At 52.2% G+C, this 19,233-nt stretch overlaps 2 protein-coding genes across 5 annotated transcripts in view; both read left to right on the top strand.

The window, feature by feature from the left end:
* The window catches only part of TBC1D9B (TBC1 domain family, member 9B (with GRAM domain)), a 41,499-nt gene extending 31,889 nt beyond the window's left edge, over positions 1 to 9,610 (top strand). Inside the window, exons 15-22 of one of the 4 annotated variants that reach the window (XM_011955965.1) lie at positions 739 to 979; positions 1,402 to 1,467; positions 3,546 to 3,617; positions 3,905 to 3,955; positions 5,460 to 5,522; positions 6,006 to 6,112; positions 7,583 to 8,610; positions 8,689 to 8,717. In XM_011955965.1, the coding sequence (XP_011811355.1) occupies positions 739 to 979; positions 1,402 to 1,467; positions 3,546 to 3,617; positions 3,905 to 3,955; positions 5,460 to 5,522; positions 6,006 to 6,112; positions 7,583 to 8,263 (1,281 nt within the window). In that variant the 3' untranslated portion in view covers positions 8,264 to 8,610; positions 8,689 to 8,717. Of the gene's footprint in view, positions 1 to 738; positions 980 to 1,401; positions 1,468 to 3,545; positions 3,618 to 3,904; positions 3,956 to 5,459; positions 5,523 to 6,005; positions 6,113 to 7,582 lie in introns of all 4 variants that reach the window. The other 3 variants (XM_011955966.1, XM_011955968.1, XM_011955967.1) reach the window with 3 other exon arrangements.
* Positions 9,611 to 12,850: 3,240 nt separating this feature from the next.
* Positions 12,851 to 19,233, top strand: part of LOC105521682 (chromosome unknown open reading frame, human C5orf45) — a 27,772-nt gene continuing 21,389 nt past the window's right edge. Inside the window, 2 exon segments of the mRNA XM_011955963.1 lie at positions 12,851 to 13,000; positions 18,068 to 18,127. Coding sequence (XP_011811353.1) covers positions 12,935 to 13,000; positions 18,068 to 18,127 — 126 coding nt within the window. The 5' untranslated portion in view covers positions 12,851 to 12,934.

Raw genomic sequence — 19,233 nt, 5'->3', positions numbered from 1 at the left:
GGCAAAAAATCCATTCAAGTCATCTTTCACAGAAGAGGGAATGCATTGCCCCTGTAACTGAAAAGTCTGTCAATGCAAACTTCAGACATGGCTGGATCCAGGTGCTCAAATGTGCCGTCAGGCTCCCCCACCTCTGATGTCCTCTGCACTGCTCTTCCTACAGTGCCAGGACTGTTGTCACAGCTCCAGGGCCATACTCTCTTCTCAGTAACCCCAGTGCGAAGATAATTTTTCTTGCTCTTGTGCTTTTAGCAAAAGACCCAGCCTTGATAGTTGGAATGACCGCCTTTCTGTTCTTGTTGCCAGTTCACATCTACTCTCCAGCTGCCTCAGGTTCTGTGTTCAAGGTGGCCACTCTGCTGTGGCCCTGGTGTCACAACGGTTGAGCCAGCTCTGCCTGCCTCCTAGAGAGGTCATAGGAGCGAGAGCAAGCCTCGGGCCTCTTGTTTCCCGGGAGCCCTGCCAGGAAGGCTCAGCCCTTCTCTGGGGCCAGCAGACCAGCTCTGCCCCCTGCAGGCTGCCAAGGACTCTGTCAGCCAACCCCCTCCCCATCTGTTAACAAGGGACTGATGATACCCTGAGAGCTTTCAGGAGGTGCTGCAGTGTCTGGCCAGTGCTCACCACCCCAGGGCTCCGCAGGCTTGGATGGAGGGGGAGGGTGGACACATCACCAGCCCAGGGGTCCCCTCTACCCACAGGCTTAGCGGCTGGGCCATCTCACCAGACTGTGTCCCACAGGCCAAACACCTGGCGAGCCAGTACTGGGGGTGCAGCCACACAGTGGCCGGCCGTCGGGACCCCAGCCTGCCCTACCTGGAGCAGTACCGGATTGATGCCAGCCAGTTTCGGGAACTCTTTGCCAGCCTGACACCCTGGGCCTGCGGTTCCCACACGCCTGTGCTGGCAGGTCGCATGTTCAGGCTCCTGGACAAAAACAAGGACTCGCTGATCAACTTCAAGGAGTTCGTGACGGGGATGAGTGAGTGCCTGCAGGGCCTACCAGGGGCCTGACCCTCCCTTACCCTTTCCCAGGAAGCCTTCCAAATGCCAGCATCTCCTGTCTGTCCCCACTGCAGCCAGTAGGGGGCTGCTCGAGCCCCTGGCCCTAGATATGGGACGAACAGTTCACCCACAGGAGCCGAGGGGGGTCCAGCAGGAGCCCTGCCCGCTCCCGTCCCTCATGCAGTCTGGGGCTGCTAGAAGCTGGTCTGCCAGCCCCAGGGAAGGGCTGAGCCTTCCCAGCAGGGCAGCAGGGAGACAGGAGGCCTGGGACTCACCCCGTGACCTCTCCAGGAGGGAGTTGGGCAGCGCAGGCTGTGAAGAGGGTCCCACTCGGACCCCCTGGAAGGGGCTCTGCAGCCATCTTGCCAGCCCCAGCCCCTTCCCTGGCCTTCTCCACAGGCGGGATGTACCACGGGGACCTGACAGAGAAGCTCAAGGTGCTCTACAAGCTACACCTTCCCCCAGGTGAGAGCCTCCTGCCCACTGCCCAGCCAGGATCTCCCACTTGTCCGGAAGTTCAGCTGCAGAGGACAGGCCTCTGTGGGACTGTGGGGCCTTAAAGGGGCACAGCGGCTCCGCAGGCTGGAGTTTCACATTGGAGGAGAGGGAACGGGAGCTTGAGCACCTGACAGAGGTCTGAGAGCAGGGCCTTGGCCTGGTAAAGGACATGGAGGAGAATCCCATGGGTGACCGGGCACCACTGGGAACAGAACTCCCACCGAGGAGGCAGCTGGACCCAAAACCCACGAGGAGGGCCATGAGTAGAGCTTCGGGGCTGGAACTGAAACTGCTGCATTAATTTGTCAAGTTTCTTAAGGGTTTATTCCCAGAGGTTCAGCTAGAGAATCCTCACATGACCATGAGGAGGGGCCACTTCTCTCTGGCCTCTCAGCGGTGCTGGAGCCTAGTAGGGCTGCATTGGCGACAGGCTGTCTGGGGGCTCAGCAGGGGTGGCTGCGTGGACAGTGCTCTAAGGAGGGGTCATCTCCATCATCATAGAAGGAAAGAAAGGCGAGGCAGGTGGAAATCCTGGGCCAGGCTCTCTGCTCTGGCTGGACCTGCCCCCAGGTCCCTGCTGTCGCTTGCCGTCTGAGGTCAGCAGCTGCCCTCAGAACCGACCCTGGGGATTTTTAGGGTGCTGGGGCTGGGCTTCACCTGAGGAGATTCTCTTCTGATTGCCTGTGATGGGGCCCAGACCTGTGATTTTTAAAGCTGACAGGCCATTGCTCTGCGCCTCCAGAGCTGAAAGGCTCTTGACACAGCTGTTCTCGTTGGTGACTGGCTCACCAGAGAGGCCCTGGTGGGACAGACCCCACTGGGCCTAGGTCGCAGGGTTGAGAGCATGCAGAGCTACCCTGAGACTCCTGAGCCCCCTCAGCCTGCCCTGCCCTGTCCTGTCCAGACACAGAGAACACTTGGGCTCTGGTGGGCAGCGGCCCATGCCCTGCCACAATCACCCAGGACCATGCGATCTGCAACCCTGGGTACTGCTTGGTGACCTCCAGCAAAGACTGCACTGAATGAGGCAGGCCAGCACACGCGGTGCAGCACGACCTCTGAACTACCCAAAAAGAGAGCAGCAAGTTGCCTGTGCATGGCCGGTCTCTGTGTGCCCATAGGAGCATGAAGCGCCCCCAAAGGGTCCACTGGCCAGATGGTCATTGGGGCAGGAGGGCAGCTGCCATTCACTGGACTCCTAATTGTGTTGATTGGATTTTTACCTGGGACATGTATTTCCTTTTCAAACACAATGTAAAAGTCAGGAAAGTGGAGGCCTGGGCGCAGTGGCTCAAGCCTGTAATCCCAGCACTTTGGGAGGCCGAGGCGGGCGGATCACGAGGTCAGGAGATCCAGACCATCCTGACTAACACAGTGAAACCCCGTCTCTACTAAAAATACAAAAAACTAGCCGGGCATGGTGGTGGGCGCCTGTGGTCCCAGCTACTCTGGAGGCTGAGGCAGGAGAATGGCGTGAACCCAGGAGGTGGAGCTTGCAGTGAGCTGAGATGGCGCCACTGCACTCCAGCCTGGGCCATAGAGCAAGACTCTGTCTCAAAAAAAAAAAAAAAAAAAAAAAAGTCACGAAAGCAGCTGGGCACGGTAGGAGGCCCAGACAGTTGGATCACTTGAGGTCAGGAGTTGGAGACCAGCCTGGCCAACATGATGAAACCTGTCTTTACTAAAAATACAAAAATTAGCTGGGCGTGGTGGTACACACTTGTAGTCCCAGCTACTTGGGAGGCTGAGACAGGAGAATCACTTGAACCCAGGACGTGGAGGTTGCAGTGAGCCAAGATCATGTGACTGCGGTGCAATCTGAGCGATAAAGTGAGACTCCATTTCAAAAAAAAAAAAAAAAGTCAGGAAAGTAACAACCAATCATCACCATCAAAACTGTTACTGGGCACTGTAATGGGCAGGTGCTGGGACTGGCCAGCCTTGTGGGCGGGGAAAGCACGCCTCTGCCCAGGGCTGGAGGGACTTACTTGGAGGGGATCTCCTTGTTTCCTCCTGCCCTCACTCTGCCTTCTCTCCGGGCACAGCTCTGAGCCCAGAGGAAGCCGAGTCAGCCCTGGAGGCAGCGCATTATTTCACAGGGGACAGCTCCTCAGAAGGTGAGTGGCCACTGGACCTGACATGCCCAGCCAGCACCCTGCAGCCACCGCAGCCTTCCTGCGGGGCTCAGGCAGTGGCCAGCAGTCCCACCTGGGCTCAGGGAGCAGGCTGCATGGGGTTCTCCCCAGGGGACCACGGGCTGGGCCCTGCCATGCTGGCGGGGGCTGGGGCCGCCCCCTGTGGATGTCCTCACTCCTGTTTCTCTTGTGTCTCTGTCTTCCTGGACCTTGGCTCCTCCCCCCTCTGCTCCTCTGCCCCTCTGCCTCTCCTCTGCTGTCCCTTCCAGCATCTCCTCTGGCCTCAGATCTGGATCTTTTCCTGCCCTGGGAGGCTCAAGGTCAGTCCCTGGAAGGCAGGGGCGCCCCCTGTACCTCCTAACACTCTCCTGCACTATCAGGAAGCCTGGAAGCTCTTTGTCCCAGGGATCCCTCTGGGACTTCATCCTGTGGGGGATAAGTCCTGAGAAGGACCCAGAACCAAGCCACTCCTCTGCACGGCCTCCGCGTCTGCTGTGGGTGGGGAGTAAATAAGGCCCCCGCACTAGGCACCAAGCAGGCCCAGGGCATGACCTCTGCAGCCACATGTTAGAGATATTCTGTCTTCATGTGAGTAGAAAAATATAAAATGCTATCAGAACATGTGAAAGACAGTGTGGCTGAGTGGAGGCTAGAAAGAAAAGTGGATGCTTTCCTAGGAAAAATCTTCATGCTCATCACTTTTTTTGTTAAGGAAAAACACGTATGTTGAGTGCCTGTTAGAACTCATCCCTGTGCTATGTTTAAAGCCTGTTGGGACCATCTGATCCCAGGTGATGGGAGCATTCTAGGCCCTGGGCTTTGGCAGTCGAGCTGGTGACATGCAGCACACTTGCAAAACCGACCATAATGCCACCTGGTGATTTCATGTGGGGGATAATGCACACCAAGGAACTGATTCAGAAAACCAAAAATAGTGTGTACCAAGATGCCCATGGCAGTCCTGGTGGCAGAGGCTGACTTGAGCTTGAGGACCTTGATTTCAAGGACAGAAACTACAGAAGCAGGTACACCTTCTGTTGTACATGGAACCAGCAGGCCACTCTAGGCTTGTCCCGCATGCTTCTGGGAGCAGCATGGTGGTGCAGAGCCCTGGCCTCAGACCACATGTGGCCCCCAGGAAGCAGGGCTTCCATTCCAGGGTGAGATGTCTGAGCCCAGGGAGGTGTGCCTTCACTGCCACCACACAGCCAGCAAGAGCAGCTCAGAACTGGGTGCTGCTAACCTGCCTGAGGTGTCCCCACCAGCCACACTGCCTCTGGGGAACAGCTCCAGGAGAGCTGGTTGGCTGCTTCTCTCCTCAGGTGCATGTTCTCACACAGAGTATAGTGCACGCCAACTCCAGCAAATGTAGTCCTCGAAACTCCCCGAAACGCTGCACTGAGCATAGGAGCTGTGCACAGACAACCCCTCTAACAGGCACAGCAGGCACTGGTGGAAGGGGTCACTAGGATTCCCCTGAGTTCTAGCAGGAACTATAGAATTCACTAGTCCTCAGACTGGTCCGTACCCTGCATCATTGTTCATTTCAGAACCAGCATGTTGAGACTTGTATTCATTTGGACAAGAGGAAGTGAGGGTTTGGCAGCTTTTGTTTTAACCCGACCAAGTGCGGGAATGCTCAGGCCCTTGCTGTGGTGCCTTAGGGCGGGGCGGGGCGGGCCAGGCAGGAGGCGTGGCATGGGGGACCTGCCCCCTGGGGCTGGCTGTACAGAAACACAGACTGTATCTCTCAAGGACCCCAGGAGCTTGCAGTCCCAACAGCAGAATGTTCTCCATGTTGTTTTTATTTTTGCGTTTGTCCAGAAGCACTACCACAGGAAGAGCAAGAAGGAAGTGGCAGTGAGGATGTCCAGGAAAAGAGAGGAGGTACAGGCCATTCTCTGCTGCTGTTCTTAGAGACCCCAGCGTCGAGGCACTCTTGCTGGCTGGTCTTTTCCCCAGTCACTGCCAGGGAGCCCCCTACCCTGGGAGATGGCGGATGCGTCCCCCGATCAGGGAGCAGGCCTTGGGGTACACAGGAGGCTCCACACTCTCCACCAGCCCCACGGGCACCCAGCCAGCCCCACCCTCTTGCCAGCTTCTCTCCAGCTGCCCTGTGACTCCTCATCTAAGGGAAGACAGTGTGGACCATTGTCATCAGCTTTGGTCCAACCACTTCAGCAATTTAGGGGGAACCTGTGGCTGTTCTGGGTTGTTTTCCCATGCCCACCTTCCCAAATGCCAGGGTGTTTTGTAACAGGGCTCCGGTAGCTTCATGCCAGAAGACACCCAACCTTTCCTCTCCCTGCTGTCAGCCCCCAGCCCTCTCTCTCACATGACAAAGATGAATCTCTTTCCTCTAACCTGCAGAGGAGAAGGGGACCAGCTCTCCGGACTATCGGCACTACCTTCGAATGTGGGCCAAGGAGAAAGAGGCTCAGAAGGAGACGATTAAGGATCTTCCCAAGATGAACCAGGTAGGCTCCATCAGAGCCCACAACAGACATTTCTGGAGAGTTCTGACCAAGACTGGGCCCTAATATCACAGCACCCACACCGCAGCATCTCCTGGTGGGTGGGAAGGCTCCTCGCTGTCTCTAGAGCCCATTAGTCCTGGTTGCCAGTCAGTGATGATTCCAGAAAGACAGGAGGCCAGTTGCTCCAGGGCCTTGTACAGGGGGATGTTTCCATGGTGACCGCTGTCCAGATTGAGTGAGTGTCCATGAACCAGGAGCCGGAGGCTCGTAGGCTACCTTTGACAAGAATGCGTTCCACACCCTGCACCCTCCCAACCCTGCCTAGGGTTTTGCACACGCAGGCTCACACGCACCCTCCACAACCACTCTTCATTCACTGGTCTCGCAGGTCAGGAGCGTGGTGTCTTGCCAAGGGTCTCACAGCCAGAAAATGGGAGACCCCAGCTTCAAACTGCAAGTGTTGAGCCAAAGGCAAGTCTGGAGCACCAGCCTAACCATGGCCCTTGGGTCAGACCCACAGCCTAGCTGTGCCTAGTAGGAGACCCTGCAGTCTGACCGCTCCCCTGGCAGGCCTGGAGAGTGGGCACCACGTGTGATGAGGATTCTTCCCATTCTTGAGCCAGGGAGCCTAGATGTGTGGCTTAAGGGCTCTAGCACCCACCCTCGTCAGGACCTCCCTCCCCAGCTGACCCAGGCTGTTCTCTCCTCACCATCACCTTCGAAAGAGCTTCATTTGGCCGGGCACAGTGGCTCAAGCCTATAATCCCAGCACTTTGGGAGGCCGAGACGGGCGGATCACGAGGTCAGGAGATCGAGACCATCCTGGCTAACATGGTGAAACCCCGTCTCTAATAAAAAAATACAAAAAAACTAGCCGGGCGAGGTGGCGGGCGCCTGTAGTCCCAGCTACTCAGGAGGCTGAGGCAGGAGAATGGCGTAAACCCGGGAAGCAGAACTTGCAGTGAGCCGAGGTCCGGCCACTGCACTCCATCCAGCCTGGGTGACAGAGCAAGACTCCATCTCAAGAAAAAATAAAAAATAAAAAAAATAAAGAGCTTCATTCAAGGGCTGAGTTGAGGTTGCTTCTGATTAAAGCCAAAGGTGATTCTAAAACACAACGGAGAAGTCCTTGTACTGACCGGATTTAGAGTCGTGGTAGAAATCCATCTCCCTGTGCCAACAGAACAGACCTAGAAACAGGGAGGCTCCAGGTCAGACCGGCACGCTCTATGTGCCGAGAAAGGCAGCTAGAGGGGAAAGCGTTTTGAAGAGCTGTGTGGCCTTGGTCGAGCCACTCTCCCTCTCTGAGCCTGTCTCCTGATCTATGAGATGGGACTGATGAGGCTCGTGGAGATGATTAACAAGATGGCAGCCAACATCCTTAGACTGTCCCTTGTCATCAGTTTGGCTAATACGGACCCGTCTGACTGCTCTTTTACCATCTCCCTGTTCTGTTTTTCTCCTTAAAAGGAGCAGTTCATTGAGCTGTGCAAGACGCTTTACAACATGTTCAGTGAAGACCCCATGGAGCAGGACCTGTACCACGCCATCGCCACCGTGGCCAGCCTCCTGCTCCGCATCGGAGAGGTGGGGAAGAAGTTCTCGGTCCGCATAGGCAGGAAGCCCAGGGACTGTGCCACTGAGGAGGACGAGCCACCAGCACCCGGACCCCATCACGACGCAGCCAGGGAGCTTCAGCCCCCAGCTGCAGGAGACCCCCAAGCCAAAGCCGGCGGAGACACACACCTCGGGAAAGCCCTACAGGAGGGCCAGGTGGTGGTGGAGGGGGACAGCAGCGAGGGACAGGGCTCACCCTCCCAGCTGCTGTCTGACGATGAAACCAAAGACGACATGTCCATGTCCTCATACTCGGTGGTCAGCACGGGCTCCCTGCAGTGTGAAGACCTCACAGATGACACGGTGCTGGTGGGAGGGGAGGCCTGCAGCCCCACAGCCCGCATCGGGGGCACTGTTGACACCGACTGGTGCATCTCCTTCGAGCAGATCCTGGCCTCCATCCTGACGGAGTCTGTGCTGGTGAACTTCTTTGAGAAGAGAGTGGACATTGGACTCAAGATCAAGGACCAGAAGAAAGTGGAGAGACAGTTCAGCACCGCCAGTGACCATGAGCAGCCCGGAGCTTCCGGCTGAGGCCTGCAGCGGTGAGGCCTGGCCCGAGCTGTCATCGGTGGAACTGGCCTCATCTCCTGCCTTTCCTCCCTTATCAGTTTCTCTTGAAAAGTGTGCCCCTCCTGCTCTCCCAGGAGCAGTGAGTTGTGAATGGAAAGAAGGCTGGTGCAGACCCAGCTGCCTTAGACAGATTCCCTGGGCCTGCATCTCCGGGCGCTGGCTGCTTCTGGGCCCAGGAAGAGGCTGTGGCTCCCACCTTCCTTACACCCGCTGGGAGCACATCTTGCACCAGCTGCACCTGCCTAGTGTTAGAGGCTCTCAGATCTGCCCTTGCTTGCCTCATACCTCTGTGCCCGCACTGTGGCCAGGCCAGCTGAGTCCCTCCATCTGTGGATGCTCTCCTGCAGCTGTGTGGTGCAGGAGTCATTCCTGCCGCTTGGCACCAGGTGGGGGGGCATATGCTTGTTGGGCAGCAAAGTGATGGAACCCTCAGGTGCCCTCCGGGAGCCTGAATCTCCTGAATGAGGAACATGGACAGAACACGTTTACCGCAGAGTGGTCACTGCGCTTAGGTGTGGCTGTACACACGTTCTCAGCTCATCGTCCTTTCCAGTAACTTTAAAAGCACATCCCTCAGGTCCTGATATATTTCCCTGGATTCATTTCACTTGGCTAGAGATTACACTGTGCTCAATGCCTTAATAAATCCCTGAAAGAAATAAAACCCACACTGTGTGCAATGCCTTGCTGTGGCCCCCAACCACTGCTTAGGCCTCCCAACTTCTCCCCAGGCCAAGTACAGGGCCCTGGCTGCGTTCTGGAAGTTCAAGACAGTCCTCTGCAGGGGGTGGAAGAGTGCAAGGCCTGCCAGGTCAGATGGAGAAGCAGAACCTGCTGGTGCAGGCAGAGCAGGTCCTGACCAACCTGCATCAGGGGATGCCCTGAGCTCCACAGGTCTTTTTGGGCAGGAGTCATGAGTCCTGGTGAAGGAAGTGCATCCTCAGGCCTGGGCTGTAGCAAGCTGTCTGCCCTTGGGTTCAAGAACCAGACTGTGGAGCCACAGGTGACCAGAGGGGGCCCCAGGGCTGAGCCACAAGGATACCCTCACTTTGCAGGAGGAGCTGAAACTGACCAGTGTCCATCGTTTGCGCCCACATGGGGCTACTCTTGCTTCTACTAAAAGATATAGCAGTTACCCCCTTATCCACGGGGGATACAGTCCCAGACCCCCAGTGGATGCCTAAAACCACAGATGACAAACCTTATACATACTGTTTTTTCCTATACATACATATCTGTGACTAAGTTTATGAATTAAGCACCTTAAGAGATTAACAATAATAATAAAATGTAACGGTTATACTGTAATGAAAGTTGTAAATGTGGTCTATCTCACAATATCTCCTTGTACTGTATACTCATCTCTTCCAGGTGGCTGTTGACTCAGGGTAACTAACGCTGCAGAAGGTGAAACTCAGAGGTACTATTGTATATCTCTGTGGCTGCTGGTTTTGTTTTAATTAAGTAGCTTTGCTTTTTTTTTTTTTTTTTTAAGACCGACTCTTGCTCTGTTGCCCAACCTGGAGTGGAGTGGCGCGATCTTGGCTCACTGCAACCTCTGCCTCCTGGGTTCAAGCAATTCTTCTGCCTCAGCCTCCCGAGCAGCTGGGACTACAGGCGTGCGCCACCAAGCCCAGCTAATTTTTGCATTTTTACTAGAGACAGGGTTTCACCATGTTGGCCAGGCTGGTCTCAAACTCCTGACCACCTGCCGCAGCCTCCCAAAGTGCTGGGATTACAGCCGTGAGCCACCATGCCCGGCCTGCTTATTTGTTTGTTTTAGAGACAGACTGGAGTACTGTGGCATGATGGTAGCTCACTGCAGCCTCAAACTCTTGGCCTGCAGTGATCTCCTGCCGCAGCCTCCCTAGTAGCTGGGACTACAGGCATGAATCACCATGCCTGACTTTAATTTCCTTTCTAGTATTTAGACAAACTACCATAAAATAATTTCAAATGATTTATACCAAAAAGACTGTTCCTGGCCATAATTAAGATATAATAACTCCACACAGTTGGCAGTTTTAAGTCTTACATTGATTATATTCAATCAGATTTGAATAACTTGGAATTTGGATAAATGCCTTTTTTTTTTTCATTTTTTGTCTTTACAGAGGTAAGATAAAAATGTTTTTAACTTGTGGAAGTATAAGCTTGTGAATACACCAAAGAAATTAAACCAAAGGATAGAAAAGAGGAATCTGGCCTAGTCACATGAAACAATGTACAAAAATGTACAATAGTGCTTTCATCCATAAATCATTCAACCTGGGAAGATAACTCAAAATGTTTAACAACCAGAACAGTAACATTAAATAATATACAGATAATACAAATAAAAAAATGAAATTTTATAAGTAAACATGAATATTTTAAAACTGCTTACCAAGTAATACAAGTTCTATCAAACCACTCATCAAATCATTCTAATTTCCAAGAAAAATACTATACACATGAATTCTTAAAGGATTACAGGTTTATTGCCAAAAGGAGAAAAATATACAGAAAAGTAGAAAAACAGTTTTTCCTAGTGCTACAGATTACTCCTCAGTATTTTGGTATTCATTCTGTATTTTTTTCAGAGTTTAACTGATGTCATATATGAAATGTTTATTCTACTCTTTTCATTAAGCATAAAACATTTTTTGCAGATGCCTGCCTTCTGTTCTCAGCTACAATAACTCAAACGTAGAAATGAAGGAAGACCACCCAAATGAGAAACAGTATTCACGGCTTGCTCCAGCAAGGGAGTCAGAGACATCACAGGTGTGGGCAGGTGCAAGGGCCAGGGGATGGAAAACGGGGAAGGCTCCAGGTGGTTCTGACTGCAGGCTGTTGGAAACTGGAGGTGAGCTAACAAGCAGGATATTTTCTGTGACTGGCTTGGGGAGAGTATTCCTCTTTCGTGGGTTGGCTCTGACATGGGGAGGGTGGTACAGAAAATAGAGGAGTAAGCAGTCCTGACTACGTCCTTCCCACACAGCGGACTGCCCGGTTACTGCAGAGGCTGCAGTTTCTTGTCATTCATTATCCAACCATTGTCTATTGGCATATTGTCTCTCAATTTTTTTTTCTGATAACTACTTACTGTACAAAAGTTGGAGAAAATTTAAAAATTAGCATTACCTACAACCTTAGCCACACACACACACACACACACCAGAAAATAATGCCAGTGTCACAGAATTCAAACAATGTACTGTAGTTTTGTAACCTTGCCTCTCCACAGCACGGTGTCACTTCAAACTCGAGTTCTTGCTGATAGAACTGCATAAGGGTCCGTGCCGTTCTTCAGAACACTGATTGCCATTTCTTCCTGGGATACTTCAGGGAACACTAGGGAACGAATAATCAATCACCTGGGTGAAGGGATTCCTTTCTTGGGGTAGCAGTATTGTCACGGTTGCTTTCCACGGTTTTGCATTGGACCCTTCTCCCAGCATCCTGTAAGAGGGGTAGCTCTCCCCGCACCCTTGTCAGGCTTGGGCGTTTTCTTCACCGGGATGGTTTCTACTGTTAAAAGCGACTGTCGGCCGAGTGCAGTGGCTCACGTCTGTAATCCCTGTACTTTGGGAAGCCGAGGCGAGCAGATCACTACACGTCACGAGTTCGAGACCAGCCTGGCCAACATGGAGAAACACCGTCTCTACTAAAACTACTAAAATTAGCTGGGCTTGGTGGCGGGCACCCGTAATCCCAGCTACTCGGGAGGCTGAGGCAGGAGAATCAAGCCACTGCACTCCAGCCTGGGCGACACAGCAAGACTCTGTCTCCCAAAAAAAAAAACAACTCGCTTTTTAATTTTTCACTGTGCAAAAGTTGGGGAAAAAAAGACCATAAATTAAAATTATAACCCTAGACACAGAGGGTTGTAGGGTTGGAGGTAATTTTAATTTTTTTTTGTATTTTATTTTCCAACAAGGTTACAACCCTAAGCCACGCAGGGTTGCCGCGAGAGCGTCGGGCTGCGGGGGCGCCTCCGCCCTCCGTACGGTGGGCCTGGGATGCTCCCGGGGCGGCAGGGGGGCCGGCTTCGCGCTCTCCGGGAAGCTTGGGTCCGCTGAGCCCCTCCGTCTCCCCGGATTCCTCCCCGGGCTCCCGTTCAAAGGCTGTTCGCTGCTGCCCACGGCAGCGCAGGCCGGGCAGGGCGGCCCCTCCGCCCCGCTCCGCGCTGTGCAACAGCCCAAAGAACTCGTCAGCGGAGGCCCTGCCGTATCAACTCCAGTCTCCCCAGGGCCGGAAGCCGCTACCTTAGGAAGATGCGGGCGCTGCCCTGGTCAGACGACAAGTCTGCGACCGGGCATCCTGCACCCACCGGGACCCATGACTCCTTCGACATCGGAGAGGCCCAGACGACCAGCGAGAGACGCGGTAGGCTAGAGAGATCCCAGTGCGCAGGGGCGGGGCCGCGGCGGCCGAAGCGAAGAGTATACGCGCATGCGAGGCGGCGTAGGGGACTAGAGCGTCGCGAGCGTGTACGTGGGGCGGGGCGCGGCGGCCGAAGCGAAGAGTATGTGCGCATGCGAGGCGGCGTAGGGGACTAGAGCGTCGCGAGCGCGTACGTGGGGCGGGGCGCGGCGGGACAAATGCAGAGCGCACGCGCTCGGCTCGCTGGCTACTGCACAGGAAAGGATGGCGCCGCCTCAGCCTTGTCGGGTTCTGCGCTGCTGCAGCTGCCGCCTCTTCCAGGCGCACCAGGTCTGGCGAGTGCCAGCCCACTCCTTCTCCTCCGGCGCGGGGACAGTGGACGGGAAATGGCGGGGCCTTGGGTGCTGTCTCGAATGGCTCCGGGATGCACCTGGGCCCGAAGGAGTGCAGGGACCGCTTAGGGCGGGTCTCATTGGGGTCGCCCCGCATAACGTCGTTCTGGGCTTTTTGTTTGGTTCTTGTACAAACCAGAGGTGATGGTTTCTGCAGAGGTGGCCTCTCGTGAATTGTAGCAGGTAGTGGGAGAACCCGGTTGAGGATAGCGTCCTTTACGCAGAGCTTACCCCACGAAGTCGCCTTTTCTCAGTTTCAGTGAGAGGTGGAGGACGGTTCTTAGAGCCCGGGCGCGCCGCGGCGGCGTCCCTGCTCCACACCTGGGCGCCCTCTCCGTCGCCCCGCGCCTCTACCCCCGTCCTTTTCCGCGGGGCCAGGGACTTGATTTGCCTGTTCGCCGACGCATAAACCACGGGCCCCCGAGTCTTAAAGACAATCTGTGTTTCTAGAACATATTTGCCTCCCTAACTTTCAGCGTGCCAGATAGAGGATGCCACTTAACCTTTCCCGGATCGCACCTGTCTCCCTCCTTGATATCACCTCTTTTTTTTTTTTTTTGGGACGGAGTCTCGCTCTGTCGCCTGGGCTGGAGTGCAGTGGCCGGATCTCAGCTCACTGCAAGCTCCGCCTCCCGGGTTCACGCCATTCTCCTGCCTCAGCCTCCCGAGTAGCTGGGACTACAGGCGCCTGCCATCTCGTCCGGCTTGTTTTTTGTATTTTTTAGTAGAGACGGGGTTTCACCGTGTTAGCCAGGATGGTCTCGATCTCCTGACCTCGTGATCCGCCCGTCTCGGCCTCCCAAAGTGCTGGGATTACAGGCTTGAGCCACCGCGCCCGGCCTTGATAACACTGCAGTCAGCGTATCACTTCTGGTAGTCCCTCCCTCCTTATTATTGCTAATCTGCTCTGCCCTGAGAAAGAATAGCATCAGACTTCTTTAAGACTTATGTTAGAAACTCAGCAAGATGCTGAGTATGTGTCTGTAACCTTGCATTTAATGCTAAGCGTTTGTAAGGGCTCAGAAACTTTTTACTTGTTTTCTTCCGGGAGCTGGGTCCTAAGAGTTGCAAATAAAGGGAGATCATTTGCATTTTTAAATTATTACACGTCTAATGTTTCATGCTGTTTTTTAAAAACAAATTTTCCATTTTTATTTCCTTTTTTTGTTTTTGAGACGGAGTCTCACGTCTCACTCTGTCACCAGGCTGAGTGCAGTGGCGTGATCTCGGTTCACTGCAACCTCCACCTCCCGGGTTCAAACGATTCTTCTGCCTGAGCCTCCTGAATAGCTTGGACTACAGGCGCCCGCCACCAAGCCCAGTTAATTTTTGTGTTTTTAGTAGAGACGGGGTTTCACCATGTTGGCCAGGAAGGTCTCCATCTCTTGACCTCGTGATCCGCCCACTTCAGCCTCCCAGAGTGCTGGCATTACAGACGTGAGGCACTGCGCCCGGCCTCTGTTTCCTTGTTTGTTTCCCTGTTTCACTCTTCCATGTTCACCAGTGTTATTTTTTTATTTACTTATTTATTTTGAGACATAGTCTCGCTTTATCGCCCAGATTGGAGTGCAGTGGTAACAATCACAGCTCGCTGCAACCTGCACCTCCCGGGCTCAGCTGATCCACCTCAGCCTCCCACGTAGCTGGTACTATAGGTGCGGGCCACCATCCCCAGCTAATTTTTATATTTTTTGTAGAAATGGGGTTTTCGGCTGTGTTGCCCAGGCTGGGGCAAGTGTTCTGCCCGCCTTGGCTCCCAAAGTGCCGGGATTACAGGTGTGAGCCAGCGCCCCTGACCCTTATGGTCATTTTCAACCCTGTGAAATGTGAGTTGCCTGGCCCCGGTGGCTCACGCCCATAATCCCAGCACTTGGGAAAGCCCACTAGGGCAGATCACTTGAGCTCAGAAGTTCCAGACCAGCCTGGGCAACATAGGGAGGCCTTGTCTCTACTAAAATTCAAAATAAAATAGCTAGATGTGGTGACGTGCATCTCTAATCCTAGCTACTCAGGGGCGCTGAGGCAGGAGAATCGCTTCAGACCAGGAGGCAGAGGTTGCAGTGAGCCGTGTTCACACCAGTGGACTCCAGCCTGGGCAACAGAGCCAGCCCCTGTCTCGAAAAATTACTTGAAACCGAAGAGGATGTTGACCATTTTAATTGCAAGTCAGCTGGGTACTACTTTAACACGTTTGACTTCAACAACCTTTGACTTAGGCATCATTCCCATCTTACACGAGAATTCCGGAATCCACAGAAATCAAGTGGTTTCTCCATCTAGTAAGTGGCAGAACCATACTATCTCAGCAGTTCGCAGAGTTCATTCCTTCACCAGGTACTGTGAGTCCTAAACTTTTAAAAATGCTTTTCTTGGCCGGGCACAGTGGCTCACACCTGTAATCCTAGCATTTTGGGAGGCCAAGGTGGGCAGATCACGAGGTCAGGAGTTAGAGACCAACCTGGGCAACATGGTGAAACCTCATCTCTACTAAAAAGACAAAAAATATAGGGCATGGTGGTGCGCACCTGTAATCCCAGCTACTTGGGAGGCTGAGGCAGGAGAATCACTTGCATCCAGGAGGCAGAGGTTACAGAGAGCTGAGATGATGCAACAACACTCCAGCCTGGGTGACAGAGCAATACTCTGTCTAAAAAAAAAAAAAAAAAAAGGGAGAGGAGCGAGAGAATACTTACAAAAAAAAAAAAAAAAATGCTTACTTGCTTACATACTCATAGAAAATTCACAGTTTTATTGGTGTTTTAAGGTAGAAGCTGAGAAGTAAAATTGCTAAGTCATTCCCCACTTCCGTTTTTGGTAGGTGCTCATTGTCCTCCTTAGAATCCTTTTGGATACTTCCCCCAAAAACCTCATGATTTTGTACTAGGATCATATTAATCGTATTAATGTTAACGAGTCAACCTAGACATCTTTGTGATGTTAAACATGATCCATTACGTTTCTTCAAGTCACCTTGGTATCCCTTGGTAACATTTTATTTGTTGCTGTTATAAATGGACTCTTTATCCATTATGTGTTGTAACTAGATGTCTGCTCATATAAAACCTGTATTAACTTTTGAAGGTATCTTAATTTTGTACCTAACCACTATTTTAGATTGTCTGGTTTTAGTGGCTTTTTATTTCATTCTGTTGGTTTTCGGATAAAAAATTATATCAGGTAGCACCTGGGCATGGTGGCTCACACCTTTAATCCCAGCGCTTTGTGAGGCCGAAGTGGGTGGGTCAATTGAGGTCAGGCGTTTGAGACCAGCCTGACCAACATGATGAAACCCTGTCTCTGCTAAAACTACAGAATTAGCCGGGTGTGGTGGCACATACCTGTAATCCCAGCTACTTGGGAGACTGAGGCAGGAGAATCGCTTGAACCTGGAAGGCAGAGGTTGCAGTGAGCAAAGATCTCACCACTGTACTCCAGCGTGGGCAACAGAGTGAGACTCTGTCTCAAAAAAAATTATATCGGGTATTATAATTATATCTATAAATAATGATAGGGTTTTGCCCTCCTTTCCAATTTTTATACCTCTTACAACTTTCTTCTAATTCCATTGGCTAGTACATCCAGAAAAAAATGGTAAATAATAGTGGGCAACCCTTCCAGGTGGAATGCTGGTAGAGACTCTGCAGCATTAGAGCTGGGTTTAAGGCATTTTATCATGTTAAGAGAGAACACATCTAGTCAGATTTAACAAGAACTGAAAATGTTATGGAATTTTTTTTAGACCCAGGTTTAACAAGAGTTGAAAATAAATATGGAATTTTTTTTAGAGTTTCCACTTGGGTTTTTTGGAGTTTCTTTGTTTCTTTGGGTTTGGTTTTGAGAGACAGGCTCTTGCTATGCTACCCAGGCTGGCCTCAAACTCCTGGGCTCAAGTAGTCCTGGCCTCCCTGGTCGCTGAGACAACAGGCTCAAGCCACTGCACCCAGCCCAACTTGATTGTGTTTCATATAGATAGCCAGTTTGCCCAGCACCAACCCAGACTTGTTAAACAGTCTGTTCTTTTCTCACTCTTAAAGTGCCACCTTTATGATTATGATATGCTAAATTTTTACACATGTGTTGGTTTGTTTCTGGACTCTTTCCATCCATTTTTAAAATTATTTCGGGCCAGGACCAGGCACGGTGGCTCTCGCCTGTAATCCCAGCACTTTGGGAGGCCAAGGCAGGTGGATCACAAGGTCAGCAGATCGAGACCATCCTGGCTAACATGGTGAAACCCTGTCTCTACTAAAAATACAAAAAATTAGCCGGGCATGGTGGTAGGCACCTGTAGTCCCAGCTACTTGGGAGGCTGAGGCAGGAGAATGGCATGAACCCAGGAGGTGGAGCTTGCAGTGATCCGAGATCGTGCCACTGCACTCCAGCCTGGGCGACAGAGTAAGACTCCGTCTCAAAAAAAAAAAAAAAAATTATTTCGGGCCAGGCATGGTGGCTCATGCCTGTAATTCCAGCACTGTGGGAGGCCAACGCAGGTGGATCACTTGAGGTCAAGAGTTTGAAACCAGCCTGGTCGACATGGTGAAACCCCATCTCTACTAAAATGCAAAAATTAGCTGGACATGGTGATACGCACCTGTAATCCCAGCTACTTGGGATTGAAAAAAAGAAATTTCAGATCCGATTCCATTTTGCTGTTTGTTTGTTTGTTTATTTGAGATGGAGTCTCACTCTGTCACATAGGCTGGAGTGTAGTGGCGCAGTCTTGGCTCATTGCAGCCTCCACCTCCCGGGTTCCAGCGATTCTCCTGCCTCAGCCTCCTGAGTAGCTGGGATTACAGGTGCATGCCACCACGCCTGGCTAATTTTTGTATTTTTAGTAGAGACGGGGTTTCACCATGTTGGTCAGACTGGTCTCGACCTCCTGACCTAGTGATCTGCCCGTCTCAGCCTCCCAAAGGGAGATTACAGGTGTGAGCCACCGGGCCCAGCCCAATTCCATTTTGTTTTAAATAATTATCTGAGTTGTATTTCTGAAATTTCATTGCAGGTAAAAAAGAGTGTCAAGTGGACATGCAAAGCCTGTGGAGAGAAGCAGTCCTTTTTGCGGGTGAGTCTACAAAACAGAAAGCAGGTGGGGCGCAGGCCTGCGGTGAGCCCTTCCAGGGAATCCCAGAATGCCACAGCTGGGATCATCCTCTCTCACACAAAGTTCCCAGACACGGAGCTCCTGCTTCCAAGCTTCCTGTTCCTTCAGGAAGTGAAATGGATGGAGTGGTGTCTGGAAAGGTACTGCCATTTGATTCTTCATTCAGCAAGTATTTCTTGAGTACCTTCTATGTGCCAAGCATGAGGGAAACAGTGGAAAGTAAGCCCATTGTCATTCTTGCCCTCACAGATGCACTTGTGTGGAAGGGGAAGAGAAACTAATACACACACGCATCTACCTAATTTAAAACTCAGCTGGGCACAAGGAAAGGAAAGCCCCAGGGACTGTGAGAGGATGACGGAGGAATCAAGGCGGCTGGGGAAGGGCAGAGGCTGTCGGTGGAGGTAGGGTGTGGGAGAGTGGGCTCCGGAAGTGCAGGCAGGCAGGGGCAGGCTGTCAATGCTCTTATCGAGCTGTTTGCATCTGGCATTGAGCACATCTTTTCAGTCCATCCATATTCCCCCTCCTGAACTCTGAAGACCCCAAACTGTCCTGCATCCTTTGCCTTACTGAACTTGCTCTCTTGCTGCTCCAGCCCCAGTGCCGCCTCTCCCTTCATCTCTTATCTTTCCTCTTCTCCTGCAGCCATGGTGCTTTCTTTCTGAGCTGAAACCTAAATTTGCTCCCTCTTGGGCCTTTGTGCTCACTGTGGAGTTCCCCTCCCTCTTCTCAGTATCCTGTGGAAGTTGTGTGGTCATGTGTTTATGTGCAGATTGTCCATCTAAGACTTTAGTTCATGAGAACAGAGGCTTTTTCTTTACTGATGTATCCTCAGCACCTAGCACAGTGCTCGGTGTTTGGTGAGTGAGTGAGTAGCGGGTCCAACCTTGTTGGGCATTTAGGTTGATTTCCCTTTTGACTGTTACACACAACTCTACAGTGAAGCTTTTTACAAAAACCTCTTTATCCACGTGACCGGCTGTTTACTGTTTACTTAGGACATAGTCCTAGAAGTTAAAATGCTGTTTTTTGGGTTTTTTTTCTTTTTTTTTTTTGAGATAGAGTCT

The sequence above is a fragment of the Colobus angolensis genome, unplaced genomic scaffold, assembly GCF_000951035.1.
Source record: "Colobus angolensis palliatus isolate OR3802 unplaced genomic scaffold, Cang.pa_1.0 Scaffold404, whole genome shotgun sequence".
Lineage (NCBI taxonomy): Eukaryota > Metazoa > Chordata > Mammalia > Primates > Cercopithecidae > Colobus > Colobus angolensis.
The sequence above is the reverse complement of the archived record's forward strand: the minus strand, read 5'-3'. Positions and strand labels throughout refer to the sequence as shown.